The 13288-nt window shown below is 60.6% G+C and overlaps 1 protein-coding gene across 1 annotated transcript in view; it reads left to right on the top strand.

Moving 5' to 3' along the window:
• Nucleotides 1-995: 995 nt before the first annotated feature.
• The window catches only part of NCS1 (neuronal calcium sensor 1), a 16855-nt gene continuing 4562 nt past the window's right edge, over nt 996-13288 (top strand). Inside the window, exons 1-2 of the mRNA XM_040481194.1 lie at nt 996-1138; nt 13098-13236. Coding sequence (XP_040337128.1) covers nt 996-1138; nt 13098-13236 — 282 coding nt within the window. The remainder of the gene's footprint in view (nt 1139-13097; nt 13237-13288) is intronic.

Consider the following 13288-nt stretch of genomic DNA (forward strand, 5'->3'; position numbering starts at 1 on the left):
CCTCGTGTCCAATCAGCCACAGCAATTCAGGGACACCCCCTTGGGCCTCCCTTCCCTTTTCCCTGGGAAGAGATCGCAGTTCCTTTTCTCAGCTGACATTCCCCTAACACCCACTTTCCTGTCTGTCCCTCCCTCCCTCCCTCCCTCCCTCCCTCCCTTCCTTCCTTCCTTCCTTCCTTCCTTCCTTCCTTCCTTCCCTCCACAAGCCTGGACTGAGTCAGCGTCTGTGCCAGGGAATCAGGAGCTCTCACACTGGTTTTGATTGAATTCCCAGGACAGCTCCCCTGGCAGCTACCGTTACTGTTATTCCCGCTTTACAAATGAGGAAACTGAGGCACGGCTTGCTGGAGGCAGTCTCCCGTGGCCACCCCCAGGGAGAGTGAGTGCGGCCTTGGAGGTGGTTCGACGTGCTCATTCACTGATTGTAGGGAGAACGCTGGTTTGCCTCCAACCCGAGCCAATGTAGTACTTTTCAGAAAAAAAGAGATTTTTTTTTGTTTGTTTCATGGTTCAATAAAGAATGCCTCTTTGGGCTTGGCTGGATGTTCGACCACATTATGTGGCTTGTCCCAGGTTTTCGTTCTGGGCGCTGGTCTCGTACTGCCTGCAAAAGAACCTGGGACCAACCGCTATAAGGAGCTGGAGGGGCAGGCCGAGGAGGGAGGGCGGGGAGGGGGTGCTCAGCCTTTCGGTCCTGGGATCCCCCCGCCTCCCGTACACAGACAGGGCAGCCGGGTGCCCTCTCTGACGCCCCTGTGCTGTGCCAGGACTGCGAGGCGGGGAGCAGCGTATCTTAAATGTCGGCCTGGGGGTGACGCTCCTTCCTGCACCCCTGCATGTGGGAGGCTGCTCTCGCTGGTCCTCGTGGATGCCCAGTGGGCGTCAGGAGGGATAGGCCAGGGCGGCCCCCGCGGGGGTGGCTGGACACGGAGCTCCTGACTGGGACTGGTCACCCCTGGGGCAAGCTCTTACTCAGAGCCGGCAGGTGCCCCACCATGGGGGGCAGGGGCGCCGCGGGGCGGGCTGGGGAGGGCAGGAAAGGGGTCCCCCGGGGCAGCCCGTCCCCTGAGACACCTCCCAGAGCTAAAAGGCTGCTTCTCTTTTCTCTTGCAGTTACCGAGAAGGAAGTCCAGCAGTGGTGAGTGACTGCTTTTCCCCAAACTGTCGGCGGGGAGGCCTGGGGGCGTTGGCGTTGGCCTGATGGGACGGCAGTCTAGCTGCCCAGGACAGGGGCCCGCGGAGGGGCTTCTGAGAGTGGCTCAGCCACCATCCAAGGGGTTGGATTCCTCTGCTCCCACGGGACTGACGGAAAGCCACTTGATCCAGGGCGGGGAGGGATCGTTGGTGAGTCCTTGCTTTCTGCGGCATCTCTAAGGACCACGGGGCCCCGCTCACCAGAAACGAGTCAGGAGGCTGGGTCCCAGGCCTGGCTTTGTCACTAAATCGCTGGTGGCCGTGACGAGTCTCTTCCCATTTCCGGGGTTCAGTCACCCCTTCTATTAAGTGATGGGTGACACTGGACCAGGGATGGCCGATAGGTGTCCTCTTGGATGCCAGCTCTAATCAATCCGTAGCGGCTGCCCAGAGTGCCAGGTTAAGAAGGATTCTGAGGCTGTGTGCAGTGGAGCAAATGGAAAGTATACCAGTGGGGGATTAATGCCAGCTTAGTGATGCCCGCCTGGGCTGGCGAGAGGGGAGTGGCATATTGTCTTATCACCTGTGGAACGTAGAGCTGACAGCGGAGGTCACACACTAAGGCAGACCTGAGGTTGGGGCAGGGGGTGGGGGGCGGTGAGGGAGGGGACGAGGCAAGCTTGGACAACTTCCAGAAAAGTCTGGCGGTTTAGAAATGGACTTGAGAATCCTGACTTGGCCTTTCCTATCCGAGTGACCTAGGGTGACTCTCTGAGCCTCAGTTTCCCCATGTGTATGGCGGGAACGATAATGCACTCAGAAGACATTCCCTGCAAAGGTCGTAGCACGGGGCCCGGGGGACGATGGCCACTGCCAGTGGCCTTCTGTGCACCGTTCAGAAGGAGCCTAGAGATGCGCCCCCCCCGCCCTCCGTTCATAGCCAGGCCGTGAGGCTCCCGGGCAGCTGTGCGGTGCAGGGCCAGCCTCCCCCAGGGGCCACTCCGTACAGCTCGCTGTCCCTGAGCCCAGGCTGCAGAGGGTGGGAGCTGTGGTTGACCTGCCCAACCCTGCCGGCCCCGTGCTGGACGCCCGGCCGGCTGCTCCCACAGGGGGAGCGGATGTGGGGGGAACAGCCGCCGCCACCTACCCCCCCCCCCCACATCCGAGGACCAACTCGTGGATCTGATCTGCCTCCGACCTCATTTTCACTTTCCTGCTTCCCCAGGGGAGCGTTCCAGAAAGGATCCTACTTCTAGGTCTTTAAGGCTTTCCCTTCCAGAACTCGCCTGCCCTTCCTTCCTTGGGCCTTTGTCTACCCCTATCTCCCTTCTAGAACTCCCCGCCCTTCTTGCCTACCTTCCTAGGCTCTCTGAGCTCTCTTCTCCCAAAGCTCACCTAAGTCACCTCCTCCAGGAAGCCTTCTGGGGTCCCCCATCTGTACATAATCTCCCTCCTTCCCACCTGGCAGCCAGAGGCGCTTTTGCCTAAACCCTCCCTGGAGCTCAGGTGAAGTCCATGCCTCCGGCATGGCTATGTGGGTATGAGAACTGGTTTGGGCTGGCCCTGTTGACCCGTCCAGTCTCACTGCAAACTCCTTTCGCTCTCCGGCCTGCCTGAATTGCTGTCTGTTCCCGAACCCACCTCGCCCTCTGGGGCTTCCTGACCTTTGCTCGGGCTGTCCCCCCTGTTGGGGACACCCCTCCCCCTCTTTGCTTGGCTCCTATCTCCCCACCCTCAAGGCTTCCTCCCTGAAACCCCTGGGCCCTCCGGTTAGCTTCGGGGCCCCCACCACAGCCGGGGACACAGCAGGTAGCATTCACTGCCTCTTTTCCTGGCCCTGAAGGCTGGCCATGTCCTCTTCACGCCTGTGTCCCCAGAGCCTGGCCATAGTGGGTGCTCAGGCCCCAAGAAGCACACCCCATGTGCTTCCCATACGTGGCTCTTGACCCCTGGGAGCTGCCCTGGGGGCCGACACGGTTTATCGTCTTTATGGCAGCTGAGGAAACGAAACAGAGGTGCAGAGAAGGGCCGGGCAAGGAGGAGGGTGGGGTCTGTCCCCTGGCGCCACTGTGTGCCCTGCAAGCTCTCAGACGCAGCCTCATTTTCCTCCTCGCCATCACCCAGAGGAGTGTGCCATCGTGGCATTTCCTGGACAAGGCCCCTGAGCCCCCCGGCTCCTGCCCTGCTCACACCTGTGTTTCCCCCCGGGAACGCAGGGCCAGGTGGGCTCCAGAACCAGGGCACTGGGCTTGAGTGCCCGTGCCCCGCATTCTGTTTGGGCAACCTTGAACAACTTCCTGGGCTTCTCAGTGCCTCAGTTTCCCCGCCTGGGAAAGGAGGGTGATAATAGTCACGCTTTATAGGAATACCGCAGAGAGGAGGTGATCTGATTCACGTGAGACATCCGGAACAGAGCCTCGTAACCTCCTCTCCGTTAGCGGTGTTGGTGATAATGCTGACGTCGTCACCAACTATAACCCACGGAGCAATCCGGAGACTCAAGGCCCCCTGCTCATTATGAAGACGGGGAAACTGAGGCCCAGGCAGACGGAATTACTTTTGCTCACTCGCCAAGCTGGTGTGTCAGCTGCCCCCTGTACAAGGGCTCGGCGGTGGGAGAGAGTTCCAGGCACAGGGCTTAGCAAGCACAGAGGCTCAGTGGGATTAGGCTCCGTGTGTTTGAGGAAGCACAGAGAGCCCTGGAGGCTGGCCCGTGGAGAGCAGTTCTTGGGACTCCCGTGACAGAACTGGGGCCCGAGGCCTGGTGACACCCGGTCCCTGTGAGAAGGGGGTTCTCTCTCTAAAGAGCTTACAAAGACCGGAACGGATCTTGCTTTGCCGGAAAGCTCTGTGGGCCTCGAACACATGTCCTTTGGTTCATTTTGGTGGCGCCTTCGAGGTTAGGACGTAGGCGAATCGGTGCCTTTCTCTGGCCCTCCTGGGCCAGCCCACTGTTGTGTTCTAGAATGGCTCTATCCCTCGGGGCGAAGCTAGACCAGGGATGGTTAAACAGGGACACCCCTGCCACCACTCTCTCCACCCGTGCCCACAGCAGACATTGGTAATGGATCACAGGTCCCGGCGCTCTGGGTCATCCCCTGCAGTGCCCAGGGCCATCAGTGTCCTTGTTGCGGGCACACAAAACGAACGCATGTTATTATCCCTCGATTGCCCTGAACGTCACTGGTTCGCTGGGGCCGTGGGTGGCCCGCTGTTCCCTCTGTCTTTTGCTCAGGAAACAGGTAGGATCCCAAGTGCCCTGGTCCATCTTCAGAGGACCTTTGTCACCAAGCCCGCAGCCAGCACCTTCCTGTTCCAAACAGCTCTCAGGGCCCCCAACATCTGGGGAAGGTGCCGATGCCCTGCCCTCCCTGGGAAAACACGGGGTTCCCAGGCCTAGTCCACCCGGGGCAGCAAACAGTTTCGGGCTGGGCCGTCTGGGTGGTGGGGGTGGGGAAGCAGGGGGAGGGGCATGCAGAGACCCGCAGGGCCACCGCAGACACTTCCTGTCCCACCTGCAAAGTGCCTGCACGGATCCAGCCAGGACAGCGGCTCTGGCTTCCTCCAGTCTGTCTGTCTGTCTCTCTACACGCCACCCGCTCACTTAAAGCCCCTTAGGGCCTCCCACCGCACTCGGAATAAAGCCCCAACCCCTTCCCTGGCCCTTGGGGCTCCCCAGGGTCTCTCACCCCACCTTCTCCCCCGGCCTCACCGGGCACTTGCTACACTTCCTGTCCGTCAGCCACACCAAACTCGTTCCTACCTCAGAGCCGCCGCCCTTGCTGTTCCCTCTGCCCCCAGATCTTGGCGTCTCTTCGGAGAGGCCCGCACTGACCACCGAGTCCCTGTTTCTCCAGCATTGGACAAGGATCACCTTGTTTTGTGCTGACTTTCAGCAGCCGCTATGCAGCGAGAGAACCCAGGGCCAGGCTTTTTTTTTAAAGTTTATTTCTTCATTTTCAGAGAGAGAAAGAGACCACGAGCAGGGGAAGGGCAGAGAGGCTCTGCCCAGCACAGAGCCTGATGTGAGGCTCGATCTCACAGCTGTGAGATCACGACCTGAGCCGAAACCCAAGAATCAGAGGCTTAACTGACTGAGCCACCCAGGTGCCCCTAAAGATTTCATTTTATTTTTATTTTTTACTTTTTTTTTTAACGTTTATTTATTTTTGAGACAGAGAGACACAGAGCATGAACAGGGGAGGAGCAGAGAGAGAGGGAGACACAGAATCTGAAACAGGCTCCAGGCTCCGAGCTGTCAGCACAGAGCCCGACGCGGGGCTCGAACTCACGGACCATGAGATCATGACCTGAGCTGAAGTCGGACGCTTAACCGACCGAGCCACCCAGGCGCCCCTAAGATTTTATTTTTTAAATTTTTTTTTTCAACGTTTATTTATTTTTGGGACAGAGAGAGACAGAGCATGAACGGGGGAGGGGCAGAGAGAGAGGGAGACACAGAATTGGAAACAGGCTCCAGGCTCTGAGCCATCAGCCCAGAGCCCGACGCGGGGCTCGAACTCCCGGACCGCGAGATCGTGACCTGGCTGAAGTCGGACGCTTAACCGACTGTGCCACCCAGGCGCCCCAATTTTTTAAGTAATCTCTCCGCCCAGTATGGGACTTGAACTCACAACCCCGAGGTCTAGAATCGCACGCTTCACCCGCGGAGCCAGCCGGGTGCCCCAAGGCCCAGGCCTCGAAAGTGATTGTGTGATGGGCCCTGGGCCGGCCAAGGAGAGGAAACAGAGCCGAGAATAGCACTCGACCTCGGCGCCGGTCGGGCCCAGGTTGTCAGGAGCGCGGGCCAGGCCACAGCAACGGGGTGCCCGGACCAGCGTCCTCTGGGCTCTCAGCCGGCACCAGGTTCCCGCTGCCCTCGGGGTCAACTCTGCACAGCCCTGCGCTGCTGTGCCGCGATCTGTACTTGAAGGGAGGGGGTCGGAGGCTGAGCGGTGAGGCCAGTGTCAGGGTCCACGGCCAGCCTGGGTCCCTGCCCCTTGCTCTCGACCGTCTCCATTCCCTGAGCATGATTTGTCCCCGTGGACGATCAGGAACCGCACTGGGGGGGGCTAAGAAACTGCAGGGGGTCCCGGGCCCTTCCAGATGATTGTGAAATTGCAGCCCCTCGGAGAGCAGAGAGGCAGCAGGGCACACATCACCCCCCGCCCCCCCCCCAGCCCGGCCCCAGGCCCTGACGGACAGCACAAGACGGGAGTGAAGCCGGCTGGAAGCTGGCGGTAGGTGCGTGGGTACCTTGGGTGCCAGCATCGTGGGTTGCGGTAGCTTTTTCTCTCGCATTTTCTATTTTCCAAATTTCCCCAAGAAACTAAAGCTCCGAAGGGCAGAGGCGCTGGGCCCAGGTGGCCCAGGGCTGGGTGTATGTATGTGGAGTCTGGGTCCAGCCCTTTCCACCTCCGTGGCTCAGGCTGTGGGGGCTCAATCCTGCCGGCTCTTGCCTGGGCAGCCCCCCCCAGAGCCGAAGACAGCAGGGGCTGGTGGGGGAGGAGAGCAAGGAGGAGAGACGTCATCCTCAGGGGGCGCTGGGACGGGGGTGCCAACGGGAGGGGTTGTTTGCAAAGATCACGGGCGCCGCGGAGACAGCTGGGGCTTGGGGCTGATTGCCGCTGGGGGTGACGCTTCGTCGTTAACCCACCTGTTCCCTGCCTTTCCCACGACAGCGGGCAGCGCTGTACCCTGGACAGGGAGGGACGGGCATGCAGGGAGTTTCGGCCAGCCTCCCACAGGGCCAAGTTCATGGCAAGCGAGAGCAGTGAGTTCGGAAAGTCCCAGCAGCCTGGGGCCTTCGGGTCTCGCTCGGGGGTCTCAGAGAACAAGAAGCTGAATGGGAAAGGGATCCCCGTGTCAGGGCGAGCAGTCATTCATTCATTCCTTCCTCCACTCACTCACTCAGTCGTTTGTTTAGCACCTACTAGATGCCAGGCCAGTGCTGGGGGGGGGGGGGGCTGGAGGCAGCTGGGACTGAAGGAGAGTCCCCAAGGGGACACAGGCGTTGGCCCAGGCTGGTGGCGCTGGGGAAGTGTTTTTGTTAAGTGACACGCAGCCTCCCTCGCTCTATGAAATGACACGTTTCTTTTTTTCACTTTCCCTTTCAAAGAAGCGTAAGAATGCAGTTGTCACATCTGCGACTCTCTCTCTTCGTCCCCGCCCTGTGTCGAAGAGCTGGCCCCCAAACACAGCCAACCCTGTCAGACACCCGTGTGGCCGGAAGCTTGCCCGCACGGCGTTCAGGGACGGTGCCTGTCTCCCAGGCTCAGTCCCGTAGCTTTCCGTCTGATTCCCAGAGGCGTCCCTGGCCCCCAGAGAGTTAAGAGCCCTGTTCTCGAACACGATTTCAGGACTAGCGACAGGTACAGAGAGAATTGATTTAACGAAATGTCTTCTTCGTACGTCGGTAAAAAGAAACAAAATAGCATCCACAAGTCCTGGTAACTAAGAATGGTTAGAAAAAGGCAAACCTAGGTGGAGGTGTGATGGTAGTTTGGTTCGGTTTTTATTTTTTTTATTATTTGTTTAACGTTTATTTCTTTTTGAGAGAGAGAGAGGGAGGGGCAGGGAGAGAGGGAGACAGAGAATCCCAAGCAGGCTCCACACTGTCAGCGTGGAGCCCGAACTGGGGCTCGAACCCACGAACTGTGAGATTGTGACCTGAGCCGAAGTCAGATGCTTAACCGTCAGAGCCCCCCCGGCCCCCCCCCCCCCCAACAATAACTTGTAAAAAGTCGCTCATTTTTTGGTGGATAACGGCCGATCGATATCATGCTTCACCAATGTATCTGGATATAAATAACTCTTAGTATCTCCGATTTGTCGTGTTACAGCCGACACATGTTGCTACAACACATGTTGTGTTTCAGCCGACCGTACCTGTGTTTGATATTTTTATGCCTATCTAGAACATTCTGTAATGCTTTTAATTACATTTTTTTTTTTAACGCAGTGAGATACACACAATGTGAAATTTACTGGCCTAACCGTTAAGGGCCTCCCTGTATGTGCCCCGGGCTAAGTGGCTGGATGCGGCAGGCGCATCAGGGGTCTTTGGTCTGTCAACTCCCCCTTGGGACGGCTGGCCTCTCCGGGCAGCCGGGGCAGGGATGGTGGTGGGATCCAGCCAGGCCTGATGGGGAAGCCTGAGCCCTTCCTTTTCAGTTCTTTGCACTCCAACACAAAAATTTAACTTCTTTATATTACAGAATCCCTGCGTGCTCCGTGCGACCAAAGGGAACCGTGAGCACAGAGCTTAGTCATAATAAGTACAAGACAGAGATAGGTCCCCAACTACTTTCTGCCCCACACGTGGGGCCCTTGTCTGAGGCAGGTGGCCCGTCACAGTGGGTTTTTGCGCGGTGGGCCCCCAGGGCCGTCCATCCTCGGTGGTGCCTGGGGATTCTGGGGCTGGGCCCCAAGATCCTGCCCTGAGGTCCTGCCTGGGCTGGGCACCCCCGGTTGCCAGTTGGTGGAGGTAACTGACAGCAGCACAGGTTTTGTGTCTCCCCCTCCGTTGGGCCTGACGTGTGCCAGCGGGAATGCCGGGACCGCTGTGGCTTCCACCCTGGGCCTGGAAGCAAACAGAAGGCACCAAGGAAAGCAGGCCGACTGAGCGCGTTGGGCCTCAAAGGGCAGGATGCCCCATCCCGGCCCCCTCCCCCCATCTGACGCAAGCCCGGACGTGTGGCAGAGGGCTCTAGCGTCGGCTGCCTCATTTGCTGGCTGTGCGACTCCGTGTAGCATTTACTGAGCACCTACTGTGTGCCAGGCACGGTGCTGGGCCCCGCAGACTCAGGGCCGGGTGAGGAGACGTGGTCCCTGTCTCGATGCCCGTGTAACCGCCACACGGGTTACACGAGCCAGTCACCAGGCACAGCTGTACGAGGCGCCACCGAGGCCCGGGCCAGGGGCAGGGGGCTGGGAGTATGGCTCCGTCCGCGGTGGCCAGAGAGGGCTTCTCTAAAGCACACGCCGAAACCAAGAATGAAAGGGAAAGTGGGAGTCAGCAGGGGAGGGAGGGGAAGAGTGGGCTGAGCAGAAAGTGTCCTGAGTGAAGGCCCTGTGCCTGGGCCAGACGGAACCTTCCCCAGCCTCCATTTCCCCATCCGCAAAGTGGGCATAATAGTCCTTGCCTCCTGGGCTCCGTGGGACCATTGCGTGAAATTGTGCCTGGAAAGCGCATAGCCGTATGCCTGGCTCTCAGTTGTTTTGCAGAATCACAGACACCGGGAGGGCAGACGCTTGTGTAGACCCCTTCAAGTTCATGGGCTTCCCACAGGCCATCTAGTTCGGTATTTCTCCGCTGGAGTGGTTCTGCTCCCGGGGGGATACGTGGCCTTGTCTGGGGACACTTTTGGTCGTCCTCACTTGGGAGCAGGTGCTACGGACACCTAGCAGACGGAGGCCTACGTCGTACGGTGCGCAGAATCACCCAGCCCCCCGCAAGAATCACCCAACCCCAAATGTCAGTGGTGCTGGGGTGGAGAAACCCTGAGCTGGTCTAAGCCACTTATTATACCAGCAGGGGACCTGAGGGGCACTGCAGGGGAGGGGTACACAGGACTGGCATACAAGGCCCTGGCCTCCTGGAACGGGTTTTCTGGTGGCAGCATGTCTCAAGGGGGAGGGGGGGGGGGCCGGGCCTGTCGGAACCTGAGGCCGGGGGCCCTGGGTGGGGGCTGGAGTCACGTCTCTCAGTGGCCTTGGAGCCGTGACGGCTCACAGGGTGGGGTGACCGGGGTGTCTGGGGCAGCAGATTCCCCCATCTCTGCTCTGGCGAGGCAGGGTGCCCCCAACCTTCCCACGATGAACAGCGCTGCGCAGCGTTTGGGGAAGCAGGGCTCCAGCACGCGTTTGCACGGGGCGGTTTCTGCCTGGCCGGAGCTCTGATCCTGCTGCTAACTTAACTGTGTGACCCTGAGCCGGTCTGTCTCCCTCTCTGGGCCCCCTGCGAATCCACCGAGGGCTGGGAGCCCATCAGTGGTTCTCTTGCCGTCTGCAGGAAGCTCTCAAGTGCTGGCCAGGGTCCTCGGGGCTTAGGAAGAAGGCACTGGATACCTGGGTCTCACTCCGTCCTTGTCTGGCAGTTTGTGTGTTCATGCATTCGTCTGTCCGTCCGTCCATCCATCCATCCATCTCCTTGGACAGACATTTACTGAGCCCCCATCATACACCAGGGCCCACCCCCGGCAAGGGGCTCTGCGGTGCCAGAGAGGTTACAGTGGGATGTCCCTCCAGGGATGCGACTTGGAAGCAAACGTGATATAGCGTGCTGGGGATCTCCCAAGGGGTGAGGGAGCAGAGGAACCTGTCAGGCTCTGGGGCGGGCAGGGGTGGGGGGGCCTGGCCAGCATTCCCGGAAGCGACGTCAAAGCTGGGACAAGGTAGGTGAGTGGCTGAGCCCAGTGAAGAGAAAAAAGATGTGTTTTGCGGCCAGAGGGGCCTACGGGTACCAAGGCCTGGAGGCCGGAGATAGTATGGCACATTCTAGAGAGTGTGGCTGGGTGTGGAATATGGAGGTGGTTGGCAAGAGGAGGCTGGGCCCGGGGTTGCTTCCTGGGGATGGGCTTCCTGGGGCCCTCTGCTGGGGTACCTGGACGGTCCCCCTACCCCAGAAAGGCTCCCCACGGAGGCTGGCCTCCCCGCGTCCCCGCCTGCCCCCAGCTATCACTGCAGGACCCCCACTGCTGGCTCTCTGCAGCTGCTCTCAGCGCTGGGGGTTCCTGCAGCCAAGCAAACCGCCCCCCCCACTCAGGAGCCACCCGCAGGGACCCTCTAGGAGCGGCTTTTGTCTTCTCTCCATTGTTTTTAACAGGCTTTCAGGATCACTTAAATACCACACATCCATCGTGGGGCAGTGAGAAGCCTGCGGGGGGCCCCCATCCCGCCCCCGAGTGATCTGGTGGCTGGAGCGTGCCCCCGCACGGCCCCCAGACGGTCACCAGGCCCGTCCCCTCCTCCTGCCCAGGGACCTGTCTTGGCCAGGAGGCCTGGAGTCACGGATCAGGTCTTGTCCCTAAAACGCCCCTTCTCCCTGGCCGTGCGTCCTGCCCGGGTATGAAGTTGCGGCCCAGAGCACCCAGCTGGGGAGGAGGCTTTAGGGGAGGGTCCTGCGGGAGGCCGGGTCCCTTCCTGGTACCTGCGGTGGGAGGGGCACCCGACCTCTTGCCTCCGCACCTTCATCTGTGAACCCCGCATCGCTGAGCTCAGCGCCCAGCATGGGGCAGAGGGCGAGATGGGGCAGCCGTCCCGTTCCTGAGCAGGGACCTGGCCTCCCTGGGCCTCTGCTCCCTGCAGGTGTCCGGTGGGAGATGGGGAGGGGCACGGAGGCCTGGCCTCCTTCACGGCCTCCCGCTGGCTGTGGGTGTCCACCCCGGCCCGACCCCCCTCCCCCATCCCATCTTCCCGCCTCCCCCTCACCCAGCAACCCCCATCCTGTTAACATCTGGCGTCCGTCGTGCAGGCTGACGATCCCCGAGTGTCCTGTGGGTCCCTTTAGGTCCTTGTATGTGCAGCACCCACCCAGGCCCCTCAGATTGTGCCCTGTGGGTGGGAGGGCAGCGGCCTCTCCACGTGCGACCTCTGTGAATGGGCCCCCGCCACGGTGCCACTTCCCAGGGCCGGGCACAGGGTGCCCCCTAGTCCTCTCCCTAGACATGAGGGGAGAAGGGCGCCTTCACAAGGGTCTCAGGACGGAGCAGTGGGGCAGGTGGTAGTCTCGGCGACCCCGTGGCTCGGAGCAACTGGCCTCAGCCCCGGTCTGGGTTGCGAGGACGTGCAAGTCGGCCCCTCCCGGGCCTCAGCTTCCTCATCCCCCAAATGGGCTTCCTGGCAGGCTCGCTCGCTGGCCGTCGTGGGCGTTCCGGGAGAGTGGGTTTGCAGAGAGTGGCCCAGCGAGGTAAGGGCTGGGAACAGATAATAGCTGATGCCCTGCTGGCTTCCCTTGGTGCTAGGAATCTTCCTCCTCCAAGGAATCCTCCTCCAGCTGGGTTGCTAAGCTACGCCCAGGCGCCGACTCGCCAACTGGTTTACGACAGCCCGTCTGAGTTCATAATACAAAAGATCATGCTACTGATGGCTTTTTTTTGCCCAGCCCTATGTTAAGGATGCTACGTCATCCTCTCATCTGAGGCCGACAAGACAGACGTGGCAGCCGTCCCTTTTTAGGGACGAGGAGACTGAGGCTCAGGGGGGTAAAGACACTTGGCCAAGGTTGCACAGCCAGCAAATGGCAAAGCCGGGGTTTGGGCTCCAGAGCCGTGCGGCGGTCAGCTGGCTGCTTAGCTGCAGAATCCTGGGCCGGGCGCTGGGAATACGGGGGGGGGGGACAAACCAGGGTGCCCTCTGAGCTTGCTGCCCGCTCCTGTGTCTCTTAGCACGGATCCCCGCGAACAGACGTGGGGGAGAGGGGGTGTGTGTAATGGGGGGCGGGGTGCAAGCATGTGGGAGGAGCCAGCTGCCGGCCCCATATGGTGGCTCTGCCCACCAGCGGTACCACCGGCACCGCCAGCCTGCCCCCGCTCTGTGGTGCCAGGAGGGGCTCAGCGGAGACGGTGGGGAGGCAGGGGTGCCCCGGTGTAAGAGCGTGACTTTAGGGGAGCTCGTTCGGGTGAGTTTTGTTTCAGCCCCGCTGTGTGGAGTGCAGGGCTGCGGGGGTAGGGGGGTGGCAGGTGCTCTGTGCACGGTGTGCAGGTTAATTCTCACGGCGACTCTTATCCCCCTGGTACGGACGAGGCTCAGAGAGGTGCCGTCACCCGTCCCAGGTCACACAGCTAGCCAGAGGCAGAGGGGGGATGAGCCCGTGCTGCGCAGTGTCCAGGCCTGTGCCCCCCCCCCCCCCCACGTGGCACTGTCTCCCTGAACAGGATTCACAGCCTTCCGGGGACGCTGGCAGGTGGGTGGGTGATGCTGGCGCCTCTTTGACCCTCTCTCGCCCGGTCTGCCGCCTCCAGGTACAAAGGCTTCATCAAGGACTGCCCCAGCGGGCAGCTGGATGCCGCAGGCTTCCAGAAAATCTACAAGCAATTCTTCCCATTCGGAGATCCCACCAAGTTTGCTACGTTTGTTTTCAACGTCTTTGACGAAAACAAGGTGAGCCGGGGATTGACGGGGCCTGAGCCGGGGGGGGGGGGGGGGGGGGGGG

This window comes from Herpailurus yagouaroundi, unplaced genomic scaffold (assembly GCF_014898765.1).
Source record: "Herpailurus yagouaroundi ecotype Mexico unplaced genomic scaffold, PumYag 160, whole genome shotgun sequence".
In the NCBI taxonomy this organism is placed as follows: Eukaryota; Metazoa; Chordata; class Mammalia; order Carnivora; family Felidae; genus Herpailurus; species Herpailurus yagouaroundi.